Source organism: Pseudopodoces humilis, chromosome 1, assembly GCF_049639895.1.
Source record: "Pseudopodoces humilis isolate 2021_Gansu_Grassland_sample_001 chromosome 1, ASM4963989v1, whole genome shotgun sequence".
Lineage (NCBI taxonomy): Eukaryota > Metazoa > Chordata > Aves > Passeriformes > Paridae > Pseudopodoces > Pseudopodoces humilis.
Window position 1 is genome coordinate 109,450,552 of NC_142200.1, and position 21,273 is coordinate 109,471,824.

Here is a 21,273-nt window from a genome sequence, read left to right on the forward strand (position 1 = left end):
ATATATTCCACTCTGTTGGTACTGACAATGTTTACACAAAACTGTATTCTTTCCTTGGGTTTATATACTAAGGTAAAGGGGGAAATGCTGTATCATGGCATATACCATCTTCCTTATCTGTGTTAGAAACTTGGCAGAGAGTTTGGATTAAATGTGAACCACTTGTGCTAAAGAAAGGTTTTCTAGAATGATCATGTAACCTCTACTTGAGAATACCTAGAATTTAATTTTTACTTGCACTAGAATATAGCTGCTTTTAGATTTGCTTTGATAACATTATTTTGTAATTCAAACCCTGGGACAAACAAGTTTTCTTTTCCAAGAACATTACCTGAATGATCATTAAAGAGAATTGCAATGATGTCTTTACTAAGTACATCTCAGGGAAGTTTTCATCCATTGTGACTGTGCGGTATAAGTTTAGGTAAAGCAGGGCTACCACCCAACAGTGAGAAAGATTTTGTCATCTCTCAACAACATAAGAGATTTTTCTACCATAGGCTGTTCCTAGAATGATCAGTCAGCATGCAGTGGGTTTGACATATTCTGTACATCCTATATTCTTCTAGATATTGACTTGGGAAATTATTTCCAAAATCTTGGCCAATTCTCAGAGCTGCAATTAACACTGTTTATTTTGAGCAAAGCATCGTGTAGAACTTGCCCTAATTTTATCTGTGCTGCATGTGTGTATCCACTCATATCTTTGTGTGCATGACATATATCTCTGTGTGCATGCAGCAAAGGAGGAATAAACTGTCAGACTTTGCAGCCTGACTACTCATTCCTGTCATCTTTAGTGACAGTCTTTTCTCTAGATACGTTCCCATACTTGCCCTAATAGTAAAATTAACTGTCCTTTTATTTTGATGAAAACTCCCAATTCTAAATCTTTCAAGTCAGGAGGGTCTCTATTACATCCACCTGAGATTCAAAGGCTGCCTTGTCTTGAAATAGATTTTGATTGTTAAATACTTGTGTCTTGGCTCACAATGAAGTTTTTCCCTTAAGAGGAGCAAACACTCAGGCTGGACATGTAGCTGCATATAAATAGCAGCAGTGTCAGCCACTCACCTTTATACCTGGAGGGCCTCTTCGACCTGCTGCACCCTAGGAAGGAATGGCATGAGAGATTACATCCAGAATACTGAGCAATATTTGAAACAGCAGTTTATCATAAAACACATTATACATACAATAAAACCAAATGCAGCTTAAAGAAAGCAGAGATTATTTCCACAGAAAGATTAAAGGGAGAAAAAGGTGGATTTGGGACAGAAATTCTTACACATGTAAGTCTTTCCAAAAAGAAAATATATTTTGGATCTTTAATGAGTGCAGAGAGGAGATTTCAACAAAATGCTGGAAAACATCTTCCCAGTCAGCTGCCCTTGGGCTAAACTAAAGAGAACAAGTGCCCTACTCTCCCTGTGAGCCCAGAGGTTTGCACCACTTCCTGCTGCACACTGCTCAGCAGCTCTAGTCAATGTTACTGCTAAACCTCACATCACCAGAGGCCTTTAGGATGTTTTTGCAGCATGACTGAGGAGTGATCATGCCCAACTTTGGCATTAGGCACCATTCTGACAGACTAGAAGAGGGGCCTTCACTATTTCCAGTCTCCAGTGAACTAAAAAAGAGCAGCTCAGCTGCCAGTGAGCTTATCTATATGCTTGAACAGACATGGAAAACTTGTAGTTATAGGCAGAAACAAGAGATAGATTCCTCTGGGGTAGAATTGTGAAGCAATTAAGGCTCACTGAAAAAGAAATTGAGTTTAAGGCTTGTGACTTCATATGAATCAGATCTGAATTTAACAGGAATGCAAATTCCTGATTTTAAAGAAAACACATTGCAATATATATAAGCTACTAAATTTAAGCCAAATATGTTTCACTATGAAAACTTTAGAAGACTTTTGTTCCTTCTCCTTGCAGGAGTTTGAAGGGTGGGATAACAGGAAGAACACAAAAATTAGTTTTCCCAGAGGGAGCCCCGCTGCATGTTTTATCCATTATTTGAACCCCATATTGATTGCTATTCTTACATCTAGGCCAGCATAACCCTGCTCTCCTTGGAGTCCACATGGGCCTTGGTCTCCCTGAAAAACAAAGTAATGATCATGCTCTTTAAACACTCTTTCCTTTTTCTAGTACATGCACATTCTCCTTCACACATTCTTTCTTTGTTTCTTCTTCTAAGTATTTTCATTGCAATTGTGTCATACTAATGTTGATTCTTGCTTTCTGCAAATCATTTATATTCAAAAATTATGAACCAGACAGATCACGTCTGCTTTGGATTTCAATAACTAACAGCCAATACTAAGTAAAGGCTTCTGTGAAATCATTCTTATTGATTTCAGCCTTTCATTTGGACTACTTAAGATGATATTTGCTTCCAAAGAGTAATCAAAACCTAATTATTCTCCAAAAAGTAACTCTCAGAGTTTTTCTACTGCTTTAAGCAGTCTACAGAGACATACATCTATGCATACAACCCTACTTGTTCAGAGAGAATCAGACTTCTAAAACAGTGAATTTTTCTCACATGTTTGCCACCCTCTTAAACTTTCATTCAGCATCATTTTTGTACTGCCCAATTACTTGTCAGTTTTGCTTATTTTTTCCCAAAAAAAATGTAATGGTAATGCAAGTTGTTATGCTTCTTTCCTTGCAGTTTTGCTAGAACACCTGTGAAAAACTCAAACATCACTATACAAGCACATATCCAAACTCTTATATTCTATTTACAGATCAAAATGGAGTTTACCCACCACGCTGAGCCAATAGCAGTCCCATAACATACTGAGTACAGCCTGTTGATACCCTGTGCATTTTTCCCAGCATGATTTTTAACAGTGTTCTTACAATCCATTACTGGAAGCCTTTCAGGCTACTAATGTAAATTTGTGGTAGAATAATACATTTACACTAAATCCATATTTTCCATTAATCCTGTATTATGAGAATATTTCTGTAGTCTTTGTAAATATTTTAACTTTTATTTTCTTTTTCCTCCTGTATCAAGCAGTTCCTAAAGCTTTCTGTGTTGGAGACAAACACTAAAGGCAAAATGCAAACAAAAACCTCCTTGGTCACTGGACAGCCAATAGAAATTAGCAATTAGGCAAATCCTCTCTTCACAAAATAGAACAACTTGCTTACCTGTGGTGCTAGGTGTCCCTTTTCACCCTTAGGGCCAGTAACATTATTGTTAGCCCCAGGATCTCCCTGAAAAAGATCAATGGAAAGCTCAGTATTTCCCATTACCATACCTTTATTACTTTGACTACTGCAGAAGGATACAGAAATAGAATTAATTAGATTTGTAATTGCAGACAGCAAAGAAATAAAAAGGCTGTTTTAAATGAAGATACTTGTAAGAACATGATATAAGAAGTTCTGCAAAGTCCACAAAGTTCTTTTCCACAGAGCTTAAAAGCAAAATTACTAATGGACAGCAAATTAAACTGAAAATGTGAAACTGTTCTGGTTGATTTGATATAGTTAATTAAGATCATAATTCATGGGTTTCAGATGATGGGTTACACTAGAATGGAGTTCCATTTCACCACTTAATGCTAGATCAGGTGAAATTCTAATCTTTCAAAGAGGCAAATTACTATGACACTTGATCATTTTTTTATTTAATTTAAGCTTTAAAGACAGAAGTCAGCACAATATATGACTGCTTGGAACAAAGCCTTTGAAATTTATGTGAAAAGACAAAGTTGTGTCTTTTCAAGACAAGAATTGCGGTGTCTGTACTGGAATTTTAGTCCTCAGGCAGTGCATTTATACAGGTCTCTGGAGCATGCAAGGAAAAAATGTGAACATGAAGAAGTAACTTTCCTTTGCCTCATTATAAATGACTAACCAAGAGTCAGTGCACAGGGTTTTTAAGCGATCCAGAATTCCTCTGTAGGGTGGGAACCAACAGGGAAGACTGACCTAGTCCATCTGGTCTTTTCACCAGACCATCTGGTCTAGTGTGAGGCATCCCTGCCCATGGCAAGGGATGTGGAACTAACTAGTTGATCTTTAAGGTCCCTGTCAGCCCAAGGCATTCTATGGTTCTATGATAAGTATCTCCAAAAGGAGATATGTTTTCTACAGTGAAAACAAACAAATCAACCAAAAAATCATAAACAAGCAGGAAACCTGACACTTAAGCACCTGCTTCCAAGCAACACATCAAAACACATCAGTCCATCTACATCTAAAGAGTTCAGGACTCCTAGAATATGCCATTTTTCTTGCAGAGTACTGCATTTTCTAGGACTGTGAAAAACTCTTCAAATCACATATATTTCAGACATCTCCATCACAAAATCAAGGTGCAAATCAGTGAAATAAAATAAAAATAAAGATCACTTACATGATCTCCTCTTAGACCAGATTCTCCTCGTTCACCTGGTTCTCCTCTGGGGCCTTTTCTGCCCTAAATTCATAAAAAGAGCACAAACAATTCAGGTCCAAGTATAAATAGTATATGTGGCAGCAGAGGGTCAGATCTGTTGAAGTCAGTGGAGCTACACTGATTTAGAGCAAGAGTGACAGCATATTAGAGAACAGGCAGCTATTAAAAACAACTCACATGCATTACAGACACCATTACACTTTGGAAAGAAGTTTCCATAAAATCTAAACATTACTGTAAGGGGTACTTCACCCATTTTCCTCTGCTGCCTTTCTCTCCAGAAGGTCCAGGAAATCCACGTTCTCCCTAAACTCAGAAAGGGGAAAGAATAAAAAAAAATAATGTTTGTTCTTTCTGCTAAATCAGGTTCTCAAGTTTTTTCTGGCAGAATCAAGCTTCAATCGGATATACAATTCTAAAAACCCAGCAACAGAACTTTTGTTCAGCATTAAAGCCCATTCAAGGTACAATATCAGTACCTTTGAACCCTGAGGTTGGTGTCTTTAACAGCACTGCACATTTAAAGTAATGTTTACCTGCTCTCCATTAGTGCCATCAAATCCACTCTCACCATGTTCACCCTGTAGCAATAAAGAAAAAAAAAGCCAATAGCATTAGTCCACTTGGCTTTGAGTAAAGAAAGAAGTGTTCCCCCTGCATTTGGAAACTTGAGTAAGTTCTGTGGTTTTAATGATTACCAAGAATAATTAAGAATAATAACTATAAATTTTAATTACTAATTAATATTTTAATTAATTTCATTAATTAATGTCTAAAACAACTGTTAATTAATTAACACTTAGTAAGAAAAACAGCTATTTAAATTTTAGAGTTCCATCAGGATTTAAATTCTGCTTTTCCTTCTTTTAACTTTCAAATCTTTTCCTAGCTGCAGGACCTTCAAAATCCAAATATATTCCAAAATAAATTACTAGTATTTTATCTATCATGCTGATAATCTTGTAATTCTGATTTCAACCATCATATGTGTTTGTACTGTGCTTTGCTTTTTTACATAGTTTTATAACATGAACAGTGGATTGAAAAAAACAGAAAGAATAACCATGATTAAAAAAAAATTACAGAAGATTGATCTTAAACTTTAGGATTTTAAAAGAAACTTCATAACTCTTTCAGGAAGAGTACATAAATACCAATGCTACATAAATGTCAGTCACCTTCCCTTTCAAATTTACATTGCTTTTCTCTTCCCTTTGCCTGCAAAAATGATACAGCACATTGCAAACATTTATGGAAGTCATTTTCCCACAAAATACCCATCCCAGACTTAAGGAGTTTGCACTGTTAACTTGTGTGTGAGACTTCTAAATTAATTTGCAACTATGAGACTCTTAATTCACATATGTATGCTCCACAATGTTTCAGACTCAGCCAAATAACACACTCACTTTTTACAGGATATTTTGAAACCTCTTCCATCTTATTTTACTAGGATAAAAATGAAGGGATTAACTGTGATGGTTTAATTTGTAGTAAGAAATTAAATTAGCAGAGAGAACTAATCAGAAAGATGAAATGATATTCAACAAACTCTGAAAGTGGCACAAGAACAAGTTAAAATCAGTAGTCTAACTCTGGTAGAGACCACAGATACAATTGCTTTGGAGGTTTTGATGCTAAATTTACTTTGTAAAACCACCTAGTTAAAATTCCTGAGGAAGAACTTCTTTAATTTAAAGTAGTTCTGTATCTACTACAAGAAAAAAACAGCTGACTGTACATTTTGATTAAATTAATATGTCACAAACAAGAATTTCTTGAATAAGCATTCCAGAAAAAAATTTGAGCACTAAGTAAGTAATAGTGATTTTCATTAAAGTGTTATTTTTTTCCATCAGTCATTTCCTACCTCAGAAAAACTAAGCCAAACTTCATTCTATTAAATATTCAGTATTTCCTTTTATTCAATAGCTATAATAAAATGCCTTGCAGACTTCAATATCTTCAATAAACTGCTTCAGCCTTACTAAGTTGGCACAATTTAATCACATTTTTTATGTGCTGAAAGTTTCATATTTTTATTTAAAATAAAATCTGTGGATGCAATGACACAACATAATGAAGGTATTCACATACTTACTGGATTTCAGTAGGGTTTGTGCAACTAGTAAGACCTGCTGCACTATTTAACTTTTACAAATCAAAATCACCAGCAAGTACTCTCCCTCTTCTACAATCAGCTGTTTTAGATATTTGAAGGAGGACAACTTACTTCAGAGAACAGAGCAGAAAATGGAAAAGGAAAGAGAAGCACATGAGAACATTAAAAAGTTAGCACAGAGCAGTACTTAAAATAAAGCTGAGGTTTCAGAAACACTCTCTGAAACTCTCTGAAACACTTCTCCCAGCTGCTCAGTTACATCAAACATCTTCTGAATCTTTGAGGCTCGCAAGTCATTTTTAGAAGTGGTTTTGTATCAAAGCTTTCAATACAAGTTAATTATTTTTAATCACTGTAGCATGGAAACTATTACCATCATAGATCATGGTCTTCCAGGCCTCACATTTATTACTGAATTATTGACCATATCCCCTTCATGAGCAGGTATGATTAAAAAGGTTAAAAAGCAGACTTGAAATATTAGCAGACGAGATGACAAACACAGATTGAAGAGAAGTTTGGATATTGAAGACGTATCAATAACGATCTAGTGAAAATGCTGTCCAAACACCCAATAAATATTAGTTATAACCTTTTTTCGCTCTGCTCCTCTTCACAATTAGAATGAGATTCAGATGACCAAAATCACCACCTTAACAGATTATCAAATTAGTCAGTAAATAAATCCTTTTCCCATCAGTTAGACTAAATCAACTATGACTGCAATCATAAAAACACTGTTATGACTGCTGATTTTGATTAATGTGATAGGCATCTTGAATCCATCCTTAGAGAACCATAGCAAAAGTACATTAAATACTGAGAAGTTTTTACACTATTTTCCTTCCTTATTGATAATTTCATTTTACAGGGTAACAAGAAAGGAAGCTGAACTCTGTTCTCAAAGAAAATTGATCACACATGAAAACACATACCTGACTTCCTCTATAGCCTCTGGCCCCCTGAAATTGAAAATAAATATAGATGAAATTTGGTAAAAGTATTTTTATTGAGCTTGAAAAGCAGGGCACAATAGCTTGCTGTGTAGAGGTGTGCTGAGATCAGTATTGGTAGTCCCTGCTGTAAAACCTTCTACTTCCACGTATGGGATTTCCTCCTTTCCTCTAGGAACACAGTACAGGTTTAATTTTCATTCCCACTCCATAAAGCTATATAGCTTTAACTAAGGCCAGTCTGGAGTTGGTGGTGAAGAAGTCATCATGAAATTGCTTAGTCAGCAAAATCCTGAGCCATTCAACCATGCTTGGGCTGCACAAAATAACTCTCAAAATGAGACAGCAAACACTGTCTGCCATTCCTACAGCTGGATCTTGATGTTCATCCATGCTTCAGGAAGACAGCACAAGGATTTGTTCCCAGTACAGAAAACAGGTTTGTGGAAAACAAAATTAGGAAACGTTTCAAGGTTACATACTTGCCTTATGGCCTCTGGCACCTGGACATCCCCTGTCTCCTTGAGTCCCACTGAAACCAGCTGGGCCTCTGTCCCCCTAAGAAACAAAAGAAAATGTTCAATCTCACCCATAAAATGATGATTACTTCTTAATGCATCACATAAGATTAAAGCAAGACAGAGCTACATCACCATTCACTACACTAAGGACACAAAAGAAAGTCACCTGGAAATTTTCATATGGGCCATAAGAGAACATTAATTACTAGTTTGAGATGCACCTGGTTCTTTGCTCTCATTATCATGCCATGTTTATAGTGCATTACCTATCTCCAACTGAAATGCCTGTATTTGAAGGTGGGCTGGTTTTTTTAACAGAATAACTAAAGCATTTTTGGTGAGTTGGTTTTTTCACTAACTATCTATGGTGAGGTGCAGAGGCACAGAGAAACAGATCTGTATATCTACCTATTCCTTTAACGTATTTTGGGTTAACACTGATAGGTACTCAGTGAGTAAGTGCAGAGAGGTTCAGGCACCAAATAACAACATCATAGCAGGAAGATAAATGTTTACTTACAATCCCACCTTCCTCACCAGGATGGCCAGGAGACCCTCTGTAACCTGTACTTCCCTGAAAAATGACAATTTAAAAGATAAGTAACAATGTTATCCAAGCACACTGGGTTCATCTCTATCAGATTATTCTGCACATGGAGGTAGAAAACATTTCCTGAAAATTAGATCTGGTTATGCTGAGGACCACAGGCTCCCCACATTTACACAGTCACTGTACAATCCCATGTGTTTGACATGGCTGTGAAAAAAACCCCAAACACAACCCCAAGAAAATACCAATGGCTATTACAAAATTTCAGTTGGTGTTTTCACGATACTCTCTGATAAAAAAGCTCATTGGAGTACTTGGTCAAATCAAACATCTTTCCAGTGATTTGGAAAAGAAAGTATTATACAGTAATGAAATTCTAAGGCAAAATGAAAAATATAAGGAGTTGGAAATTTTTTAGGATGAAGTTATTGCAAACACATAGGAATATTTCAACTTTGTATTGGAAATCATGTAAATATCATACCCTTAGGGCAAAAACTTGAGCAGAGAGAAACTGGAACAAAGGGAATTTTTAGTAGCCAAACAACCTTGTTTACATTCTCAACACTGTCTTAGCACCTTAATCTAGCCTTTTAGTAAAATAGAAAGGTGTAAGAAAATCAACAAGAGTATAATGGAAGATATCAGTAAATTGATTTATGAAAAAGTATTAGAAGACTATACTTTTGTTAAGAGATAACCAAAAATTCATTAACTACAACCACATAACTGAACTGCAGATATCATTTATTTCACATGCTACTGGAATGAGTAGAAATAATGGAATGAATAGTAGTCTAATGGAGACTACATATATTTAAAACCTTAATAATTACTTCTGCAAGTATGCTGTATATAGTGATATCTATAATATTCAAAAAGGCTTAAAACAAACAATTTAAAATCTTAAAAGAAGTAATCTTTTTGGATCAAAACAGATTTATAGAAGAGGATATTTGGAATAACGAGTCACAAAAGGATAAGGCACGTACGTAGTGAAAAAGGATTATTTTCTAGTCTCAGCTTGTCATTTGGAAATTTCTCATTCCCAATAGATAATAAGTTTCTTGATTAATCAGACTTAATTTTTTTAATCCCTCTCCATATTCTGCTGAATTGGTGCAGGAGAGTGCTTAATGATTTTTTCTATGTACAAATAATTTCAATTACAAAAATACTTTTACATAGGAGCATGAAGCAGAGAAAGGATCATATTCAGTGTTTCTCCTTCATCTGTCCTAACATAAAATATCATGGGGACATGCATGCATGCTCTCAAATACTACAAAAACCAGAAACACTTTGAAAAATAAAGCTGTTCTTATTTAATGTCTATCTTAGACCTCCTACCTTCCTTCCAGGATTTCCCCGGACACCATGATCACCACTTTCTCCAAGACACTTACAAATAACCTTACAGCATTTTCTTTCTGCAACAGTATCCTGAAAAATTACAAGAAACATTTCATTTACATGTATTAATCATAAAACAAAGACTGATTTTTCCCCTCCTTTTGTTTGTATCATAAAAGGACTTACAAGGTTTCTCTGCAAGATGTTTGCAATATCTTCAAACCCAACACTCAGAGGTTCATTGTATCCAAACCCTCTGCCAAACTCTATTTCCCAAAATTCAGTCAAGTTCTGTGTATTGTCCAGGCCAACTAATAGAAGTGCATCAAGCCCTTCAACATAAGCACAGACTTAAATTAGTGAATTTAACCACTATTAAAAAACATACTATTTAACCAACAATATAAACTTTAATAACAGCAATTCCCTGCAAGACTTACATTTCATGGCTTCAACACAGAATGCTAAAAGAAATCAAGCTATTGAAAAAAATGTGTAAGAGGAAAATCGAGACCAGTAATTTTCCAGTTGATTTCTCTCCCTATCTGTCAGACCAGATTGTTATTCAGATGCCCAAACACAAGTTCAAGCCTGTTTTTTTCCTAGACAAGTCAGAGTTGTACCTAACCTGTGATGAGAGGAGTTCATCCTGAATTGCTTCAGGTGCTGGAGCTAGACTCCAGAAACAAGAACCTCTGCACCCCTAGGCATGTCTCTGGCATCATCTGCCATATAGTGATAAGTCATTACATACACTCTTTCACATGAAGAAGCAAATACTCTCCCAGGGACTCCTGGGCAATGCCACATGAGCATGGAGAGGCAGTGTTACATGGAAAAGTTGCAATGGGGGAGCTGTACATCAGGCCTGTGGTAGTAGGAGGCTGGAATATCCATGTGGTACTGTAATACCTTTAAAGCGAAGTGAGTCTGCTGCTTTCTTCAGGTCTTCCAGTGAATCATCCAGTCCATCTGAAAATACTAACAGAACCTGTCAGGAAAGGGAGTAATGACAAATCAATTGCAAAGGGACTGAAAGTTCAGTCTTTGTAAAAAGTACAGTTCACATTGAGAAATGGCTCGGAGATAGTCAAATTGCATTAGACTGTGGTAGATCTGAAATGTGTGCTGGAAAATGGTAGTGAGGAACAACGAGAACAGAACACAAAAGCTTCTCTTCCTTGGTAGCACTTCTATTTGAGGGATTTTTCTTGCTGAATATAGCATGGCTATTATACCTGTTATCTTAGCATGCAAGGTAGGAGACAAATTCTTTTTTAACTTACCCACTGAAAAACTTTCTCTGATGTCTGAAGAATTCTCTTATATGTGAATGTGGAGAATCATTTAAAGCAAACAAATTTTCCCATTTCTCCAATAGCAGCTCCTGTTAGCTGTCAACTGGGCCATACCAGTAAGAGCATCCTTTTTCGTTCTAGTCCTCTCCCCATGCAGATAGGCATGTCATCATCCTGTTCTGTTCTCTGCCCTGTGTTTCCTTCCTAAGACATCAGGTTTAGCTCACCTCAGGATGTTAATAATTTATATTTGCTACATTTCCATTTTTTCACGCCAAAGAGTTATAGCTAAGTCCTCTTCCAAGAAAGCACAATTTCTTACAACTCTCCCTCAAGCCATCAGTCCCTTCCCATTTTCCTCCTCCAATTCCCTCTTCAAACCAACAGAAGATCAGATTCCACTCACTCAGTGGATTTGCCTAAAAAGAAGCTGCACAAGTAAATTGTGTCCTTTCCCCAATGGTAATGACTTAAAATCCTCCTAAACTCTCTGACCAACAAGTGGGCAAGCACAGCTAGAGCTTCTTTCCTCCTACCTTCATATTTTACATTTTCTATGCAAGGCATGGCTTTGACCAATGCAAACACCATTACTTCTGTTAAAGTAATTTTTTCCACAAGTGACAAAAGCAAATGAAGTGACTGCCACACCAATTAAAGCTAGAGCTAACTGGTAAGTTACCAAATACACAACATGGAGGCACTGGTACAAATTCTATGCTTACTCAAGCACCACGTGATACAGCAGAGAGCTGGACGATGGATGGGTAAACTCATCACAGATTGTTAAAGACAACACTGTAGGCCTGGTTTTGGTTGTTTTTAATATGATCTTTCAATTTTAAAAACATGGGGAACAGAAAATATGGGGTGTTATCGCAGGCATTATATGTAAATATATGTAAAGATATTATTTTTACAAAGCATCTGTTTATATCAAGCTCTTGTTGGAACACATCCATTGTTGAAAATGCTGGAATTAGGTACAACTTTTTTTGCTGCTAAGCAAACAAATAACAAAGAAAAGAAGAAATTCAACCAACAGAGAATCATAGTCCCTGATGAGTTTTATAATGAATAATCTTTACAGAACAAGCATGTTATTGCTCAGGATTCTAGGAAAATTATGATTTCATGCACATTCTAAATTCTTGTACTTTCAATTTGTATATAAACAGTGTCAGAGAAGAATATTAATCCACTGGTAAAGTGCTGAGATATGTAGCATATTTATTTATAATAATATTGCCTAAGCAGAAAGAAGCCTTGCTTGACGCTGATCTCCAGAACTGTCAATTAGGAGGAAAAAAGCACTGCTTTTACTTTTATGTCAAACAAGTTCTTTCTCTGAGACTCAGAACAAACAAAATCTTATGTGGTCTTGTTCCCTGTTCAGACATTTTAAGAAATCTTTGGAAAAAACCCATTAAATATGCAAATTGGTAAGTAAATTAATTACTTAAATTGGTAAGTCACACACACACTTATGCGAATGCTGTAAAAAATAGAACGCCAACTTTCACCAGAAAGAGGAGGAATTTGTAATATGGCTTCCTCACTCCATGCCAGATTAAAATTGGTGTTTTATAAAAATGAAAATAAAGTTGGATGAGGAAACCTCTTATGTATTTGGCAACAACTAACCAGTCCTTCCTCAGTAGGAAGGTCTTCCTGCATGGAGACCTTAGTAAGTACTAATATTCAATTACTACAGGACATGCTCAGTGCTTTAGAGTCAGTGCCTTATCAAGAATAAATTGTTAAGGCATTGACCCTGCAACAGTCCAATGAGATCTGAATTTCTTGAACCCAAGCTGAAAGAATCCCCATTCATTTCAGAAGAGATTAGATGAAGCTTTATGCTTCTCTCTTCACCTCACTTCAAGATGGATGAATTAACTGCAGCATCTAAGCAGATTTTCCTGATCATCACTTATCTGCAAGTAGAACCCAGCCTTGTTACTTGAAATTATTTGACAAGTTAATGACATGAACAAACTTCTGTGAACAAATTCCTCAGATGACCTTTTCCTGTAACTTCTGCTTCGAGCTGCCACTATTCTGGACAAAGACACAGAATCATGAATTAAAATGTAGTTTCCTTTTAAGAATAAGAGTTCCTGAAAGAAAACCACTTTCCACTGCCCAAAGTACAATCATTCCATGGTATATATAAGAAGGTTGTTTGTATGAATACTCATCATCACATGTATTAAACCAAATGTTCTAGGTACCATCTCACTACAGGAGTGCCTAAGGAATTGGAATTGATATATCAAGGTATATCAGATCCATGAAAAAACAGGAGGCTCTATATAAACTTAAGAAAATATGAGGGTGACTGAGAGAGCTTCAGGCACAGCTTGCCTGGAAACATTGAGAAGTCTCCATTGAAGATACACAAAAGCCATTAGGACACAGCCCTGGACAGCCCACTCTAGTTGTTCCTCATTGGGCACAGGGATTGAAGAAGGTGACTTCCAGGGATTCCTTCTAATCTCTACCATTTTGTGATTCTGCATATTAGCATCATCTATTACCAAACTACTTTTTTGTCTTCCTGGAGTACTCAGCATCAGAGTCTGTAAATATCAAAATGCCTAATTTTTCCAAGATGTATTTTCATACCACTAAGTTACCTTAACTTTAGCAGAGGTCGCATTAAAGAAGCTCTCCTCAAGTGCCTGCAAAAAGTCTGCATTCATGTAGGTGTCCACAGTGCTCTGTGTATCTAAGAACTTCTGGATGATCTCTTCATTATAGTCTTCAAAACCAGAGTCAAAGATTAATTGTTTGTTCTGTGCCAATACTTGGAACTTAAACCCAATGTCAACTGGAGCATTACAGCTGGTATTTGGCAGTGATTTCATCTGGAGTAGAAGTCTGGGGAGGAATGCTTGCAGTCTCTGTTTCAGAAGCATTGTGGATGAAGGCTGCATGCTCCTTGAAATATCAATTGCTATAGAAAGATCTATGATGCATTCTGAAAAAAAAAAAAATAGGGAACAGGGAACTTTAAACATGCATTCATTGTGATCTTGTTCTCTGCCAGAATCATGGAACAAAATTCGACATGATTGATTTAAAGCCAGAAGTAAGAATCAGTGAGATAGGTTTTCCATAAATATAAAGCACCATCAGCCCACAGGCTTCAGTGTGGCCATGTGAACTTGCAAATACAAAGAACTAAATAACCTGACACCTGCACACACCCAAACTGCAAATCGTATCTGTTCTCCAGCTGCCCAGTGTCCTCAAAGGGCCTAATCATGAAAATGTCTCCATGAGCTTTGCTACCAACCAAGAATGTTCAACACAAATTCCAGCTGTGAAGGGAACCTTGATGACTGACTGTGCTCTGTCACAAGACCAGGTGAAACATGCAAATGTAGAAAAACAGGCCAAAGAAACAAACATGAGAGAGAGAGGGGTAGCATTGCCTACATGAAATGTCATAACCATTGTGAAAAACAGCTGCTGTAAGGCGATGGCTACTTCAGTTATGGAATTGCTTGCATTGCTGCTTATAATAACAACCGATAGTGTGACATGGTTAATTTCTCCCCCGCCCCAACCATCTTGCCATCATTAAAACTTCAGCTAAACCCCATGTTTTTTTTCTTCTCTACCTTGATTTTTTCTCATGTTGAATATTATCCTGAGATCCTAGATGCATTATTATTCATTGCTGTACCTCTGCAAGGAAGTCAGAGGCATGCAATTTTAGCTGTAAAACAGAACTCTACCTAAATTTATTCTCTTTTCACTCATTGACTCTGAAACACCCAGCAATCACAAGATTGCTTTCTGTGTTTGCTAGTTTGGGCTTGTTCCTATTATTCCACATAAGTTTTCTGAGTTCTCCCTCTCTCATGAAAAAGATATATGTGTTCAGTTCTTTAACCAAATACTTCTAGAAATAATTTCATCTCAGAGGGACCATCATTATGTTTCAATATTTTCACTTGTGGTACAAACTGCCCCCTAGAGGATATGATCTCCTGGAAAGCAGTGTCAAAATCTTTGACTGTAAAAGGCCACATTGAACACGATTTTATGGCTAAAAAAAATCTGACAGACCTCAGAGCAACATCAAAAATCTATGTCTCATCTTCTTAGGTCACAACAAAACAATCAGCTAAATATATCTATACCTGCATACCTGTCTACACACATACGTGAACACAAAATCTAATAGATATTTCTTCCAGTATGTGTTCTTGTACAGAACACAGATTATGTGTTCACAAGGAGAATCTTCTAAGACCTGGGTCTTTTTAGTCACATAGTTTGGGGGCAGTGTGAAAGGTAATCATGAACTCAGCAACTTTGCCCTGACAATTGGTCACCCACACTGCTCAGCTCTTAAAACGTTCTCTGTCAAGTCTTCAGTGTATGAGCAAGAATAACAAAACAGCAGTAAATAGTTCACTTTTTGTGCTACTGTGTTGTGCATGAGAATGTGTAAAACATCTGGTAGGTATTCTATATCTTGTTGGTAATCTCTATGTATTTGCAGGAGTAAACAGCTGTGTGTTGCCACACTCTTATTCTCACCACCTGCTCTCCTATGAACATCCACATTGTTAACTGCCCTGTCTTACTGCTGCAAAGGTATCTTTTTTCTCCTGACAACATGCTGTCCCTGAAATTCAATTCTTTAAATTGACAAATCTGTCAATTTAAAAGAAGGTGACTCGAGAAAAGGGAATTAATAGATTTATTACAGGAAAGAAGGTCAGTGAACATATTAAAACAGATGACAGGACAAGATGAAACAGACTTCACAGAGAGTTGATCTCCATTTTATGAGATAAATTTATGCAGATCTTAGCAATAAATATATGCATCACTGAGGTGAAACCCAACATGCTTTCCTTAACTTCTCTCTCTCTAAACAAGTGTCCCTGTATATATATTAAGTTTACTGCTGTATCTCCCATTAAATCTCCCTGTTCCCTGCCATGAAACACCAGGAGGTGCTACTGTGTCAGCCATAGTCATGCTTCTCCATGGCAGCATATTCCACTTCCACAGCAGCCCTCTCTCTGCTTGCAGGAGTCAGGGAATGCTTTTTCATCTGGGAGTCTGCTCAGCTCTTGATGGGAAAAAGAGTGGGTGGTAGTGCAGAACTCATACTGAATCAGGCCCAGCTGTTCTCTCTGCAAACCACCTGAGCAGATTTAACTCACACAAGTTACTTCTGTCTTTAGGAAGAAAGGTTCAGCCCTTCATTTTGGCCTCCAACACCCCAGCAAACACCAGACAGTTTTGGGTTGTTCAAGATCTCAGTAGCCTAGGATGCATGAGAGGTCCAGCTGTTGTTTCAAAATGCCTTAGACAAGCAGTGTGGTCATCCCAGTGCTCCTTTCTCAGTAAGTTTCTGATCACAAAGGGAATGAAACCTGGAGAACTGGGTTGGATCAATGTTAGGGCATAAAAAGGAGAACAAAAAGCATACATCCAACACATGTATAATATCACCTCTATGTGAACACAACACACAGGAAGACAACAAGGAGCCTTAAAGGATAGTCACAGTCCTTACAACAATGAGCAAAAAGAGAAGAAAGGCTCCAGAACTGTCTCTTCTTCAATCAATGTCATGTGCTTATGCCACAGACAGAAGAGATCAGCTTTTTGATTTGCCGTGCACTCCATTTTTCTTTTTTTCAACTTAACAAACACATCTATGATATTATCAAACTACATAGCCAGTATGAATATGTAATGTTAAAGAGCAACTGTGTATGTTCTGTACTTCAGTGTTCCCACATGATAAGGCACCTGGTAATGCAGCACCAAATCAGAATAAACTCAGACTCAAAACCAGCATGTGACATTTGATAAAAGTCGATGTTAACTAAAGGCATTACCTAACATTTATTTTCTTTGGGGATGGCAGACTCTCAGGCTGTATGGCATTCAAGCTACTGTTGCCATCTAAAAAATGTAGTAAGAGATACCACTTTCTGTTTCTCATCTAGGAAAAGCTTTTGGGTAGCACCCCAGAATTACCATGGATTTGCTGTTCACATCTTGCCAATACCTCCCACATATCCAAGGATGGATTTCCTCACACTCCCTCTGCACAGTGCCTCTGTGAGACTTCAGTGTTGCTGACAGAAAGTGGCTGCTGACAGACCCACTGAAGCAGTATGGTCAGCTGGAGACAGCAAAGTTATGTTTCTATGAGGTTCTTTTTAAAATATCACTGAATTGTCTGTTTCCCTCTTTTTATTAAGATACCTGCTGGAAGTATCTGCTCTGGCTCCTTTCAAACACTGAGGAACTACGAATATGAAGGCTTAATATGAAGCACTGTCTTACTTCAGAAGCTGTTTACCATACCGAGGAGTGTAGTGGCTCTTGACTGAAGCCAAGTACAAGCTGTGAGTTGCAGACACGGGCAGTATTCTTTGGTAAAACAATTGCACTGCTGTGCAGCTAGCTCAGGTGCTTTTATCAGGGACTGCAGAAAGCTGTGTGGATATTTGTCATTGTACACACAACAAAAGTTTTGTTCCTTACCCTGACCAAGGAGACGTTTGCATTAATAGACCCAATGGACATTATTTTTGATAGTTTTCAGTGCATCAAGATTTTCCACTGTGAAATCTCCTTGCATCATCAGCTATTAAAAACAGCTCTCACGGAGGATTTTATCATCCCTATGTCAGCTTCAAAAACATAGATCCCATTCCTACTCAAAGCCATTGCTGCATCCTCTGCCCTGTCAGCAGAGTACTCACTGAAAAAGGCTCTGCACAAGCCTCTTTTTGGCTACCAGCACTTACTATGAAGTGATTCTCTAGCAATGGAGGCTCTGTCCTGTTTTGGTGCCTCCTTCTTTGTAATGTAACTTTTGTATCTTCTATAAAGAATCATTTTTGTTATATAAAGTGTTCAACAAGAATTCAGTGTATGCCACATCACTGTGCTCAATATCACACCAACACAAATTTTGTCTTGCCATTGATCATTGTGCATGATCTTGAAGTTCTTTGCCCCCTAGATACTCCAGGATCCATCTACCAGGAAAATGATGCCTGTAATGGAAACTTTCTTGCAGAATGAAGAAATATGTTGTAACTTTCCTCTTTCCCTAAAGGTTGTGTAATCTAATAAAAAAGTAATTTTGAATCCTAATTGCTTTTCAGAATCCAAGACTGGATTAGCTTTTTGCAGAAAAACCCTTCCATCTATCCTGCTAAATTGCCATCACCCACTAGTTCCTTCTTTTCCCCTGTTTATCATGCAGAGGGTCAGAAGATACATCTTTCTGCAACACCATTAGTAGAAAAAGGAGAGATGCTGAAATCCACAACACAATTTTAATTTGCAGTCTGCTCAGAATTTATCTGTAGTAGATGCATATTAAACAGTTCCGTATGTGAAACATAACCATAAGAGTTGTTGGCCTGCTCTCAAGAGAGCAAAGGAAAAGTTAGTCATGCACTTTGAGCTCCATTCTATAAGAATACATTAATAATTAATATTTATTTTCTGAAGGGGAAAAAAATTAGTTCACACCAACTTAAGGAGTACTAAGCACATTTCTTTGTAGTAAGTATTAAACTCACGTGTTTCCACAAATTCCAGAAGCATATAACACTAGCAGAGCATAGATGGAACAGTTTTCCAAATAGATTCCTCAAATCGACAGTCATGCAGAAAATATTGTTCATCTGGGCAGAACAGTTCTCAAACAGATCTTCCAGAAGACCTGACTACCAAAATGGAACTGCTAAATACTGTGACTTACCTTGCTTTTGGCAGTCTTGCAACTGTAAGAGCTTTACATTGCTTTTGCAAATATGAAACCACAGCATGTGTGAACAAACTCAAAATTTAATGAGCTGTTGCATTAAATTTTGCATTACTTTTTTAGAAAAACTCTCTTATTGCAGTTATAAGTTTTATAAAAAACATACCACATTATCCCTAATAGAATTCATAGCTAGAAAAAAAAATTCATCAATTGTTTATCCCTCTCTATAAATATAAAAAAACAATTTTGCTATCAACTTGAAGAGCCATTTCTTAAGTGTATTACCAGTTTCCTCTGACTCTGCAGAGAAGGTGAAAAAGTAGAGAAGAAGAAATCGTTTCCAGGCATCCATTCTGAAAACCTTCCTAGGGAAAAAAAATTTCAAAATCAAAGATAAAGGAACACAGAGCATAATTCCCTAAAAAAGAGACTTTTAATTGTGGAGGATCTGGGTAAGTGTATTTTATTAACAACATGCAGGCTTTCTACCTGTATGCAAATTAAAGTAGCACTTTAAATTCATATTTTTTCCCCTCAGTTTTTAACATACAGGCTTTGAACACAGCACTGTAAGAGTTTGACACTGATGTACAGCATATAACCAGCAGGAACTGTTCAATGCTTTGCTCTCACAATCATGCTTTGTTCTGATTCACACAGCTATATTTACCATGATCTAAATCTCAACTAAAAGCAAGCTTTTCATAGTGTAAGATTAATGGGAGTTATGCCTTTAAGATTCCCTTCTAGCCTTGAAATTTCCCACCCCCACATCAATTAATGGAAAGCTCGGTGGTGTTAGCTATATATGATACACATAAATAAGAACAAGCATTCATTTACAAATGAAATACACCAGTGGGCCAGTAATAAAGACAAATGTCATAGAGAAATGGGAATACAGTATAAAAATTTCCCAAAAGCCAAAACTCAGTGCTGTGGATAATGGGAATGAAATCTCTCAGGAAGTACAAAATAAAGTCATGTTGAGCTTAAGCACACTAAACAAATGGGAACAAAACAGTTTTGAATAACTTTCTATTATAGGATAAAAGCACACTTGATTCTGCCTTTAACAACCCATTAAACTGTTTGTTCTGTATCTTGGATCTGCAAAGACAACTTAGTAGAAGGACTACAGCTGATCTAACATTATAGCACATTAGGGTAACAGCATGTAATATTACCCTAGGTCTTGTAAATAACAAAAGGCAATGAATAGAAATTATCTGATTGAATCTATATTCTAACCTCAGTCAAGAGCAAAACTTCATTTCCAAGTATCACTACACCAAGCTGCACTGAAGCTCTTGAAGAGTTCTTTGGAACCTTTGGGGAAAAAAGCACCACATTTCTTGTATTTCAAGACATTTAATAGATGCAGGAACTTTTTACTTTTACTACAACTGCAGTGGCACAGAAATTCCAGCTGCAACTGAGGTCCCTAGGCAACCAAAGAGGTTCCAGGTATTATGTAGTCTTCAACAGGAGCAGAAAGAAATGCTGGGGTTGGTGCATTGAGGAAACCTCCTTCCTGCCTCTGCACATCACAATTTTCTTTAATAAGCATTACTAACATAAAGAAAACTGGTTTGCAACCATTTTGCATGCCATCTTTATAATTAATTTTTTTCTTGGATTTGACTAAGTTTTCTGCATATATTCCTGAGAGTTAATGACTGTCTTAAGAGTTCCCCTTGATCACTTTGACAGAGATTTAATCCTGTTATCTATTTTCACTACTACACCTAATTATAAGAGTCTATTTTTTAGTTGTTAATAAGCTAAAACTTTATTCTGACAGACAATTAAATATTTTAATGGTAGCCCCACAAAAATAATGCTTACTAATTTTCATTACTGTGTTACACAGTTCCTGCTTGGATTGCACAGTTATTATGCCAGAGTAGCATTAATATCTTGAACTCTCTTGTTTGAATAAATTGCAACAGATTTATAGACACAGCTAGACACGTACATATTCGAGGGCAGGTAAGTAAATTGCTGCCAGTATTTCCAAAGCCTCCAATTAGTGTTTTGCTCTAGAAATTTCCATGAATATGAGTATGTGAAAAACTCAAGAGCACCAAATAGCAGCAAGCTTCCAGGGTATATATGGCTGCTCACTTAGATGAATAAAATACAGTTGGTGTTTTAGCAAGGGGCTAGACTTTCCTCAATTACCTAAACATTCAGATTTTATATCAAAATCTAACTCTTACTGTTCTAATATACAAAATAATCTGTGACTGTTTAGCTATGCATCTATTTCCATGCCTCTTA

General features: G+C 36.8%; 1 protein-coding gene across 1 annotated transcript in view; it reads right to left on the reverse strand.

Moving 5' to 3' along the window:
- COL6A6 (collagen type VI alpha 6 chain) overlaps positions 1-21,273 on the reverse strand; it is a 64,544-nt gene that overhangs the window by 21,150 nt on the left and 22,121 nt on the right. The window contains exons 2-15 of the mRNA XM_088054087.1: positions 19,276-19,355; positions 13,859-14,202; positions 10,834-10,912; positions 10,108-10,253; positions 9,919-10,011; positions 8,539-8,592; positions 7,984-8,055; positions 7,480-7,506; positions 4,959-5,003; positions 4,675-4,728; positions 4,381-4,443; positions 3,168-3,233; positions 2,048-2,101; positions 1,075-1,110 (exon numbers count right to left, since the gene is read on the reverse strand). Coding sequence (XP_087910213.1) covers positions 1,075-1,110; positions 2,048-2,101; positions 3,168-3,233; positions 4,381-4,443; positions 4,675-4,728; positions 4,959-5,003; positions 7,480-7,506; positions 7,984-8,055; positions 8,539-8,592; positions 9,919-10,011; positions 10,108-10,253; positions 10,834-10,912; positions 13,859-14,202; positions 19,276-19,355 — 1,213 coding nt within the window. The remainder of the gene's footprint in view (positions 1-1,074; positions 1,111-2,047; positions 2,102-3,167; positions 3,234-4,380; positions 4,444-4,674; positions 4,729-4,958; positions 5,004-7,479; positions 7,507-7,983; positions 8,056-8,538; positions 8,593-9,918; positions 10,012-10,107; positions 10,254-10,833; positions 10,913-13,858; positions 14,203-19,275; positions 19,356-21,273) is intronic.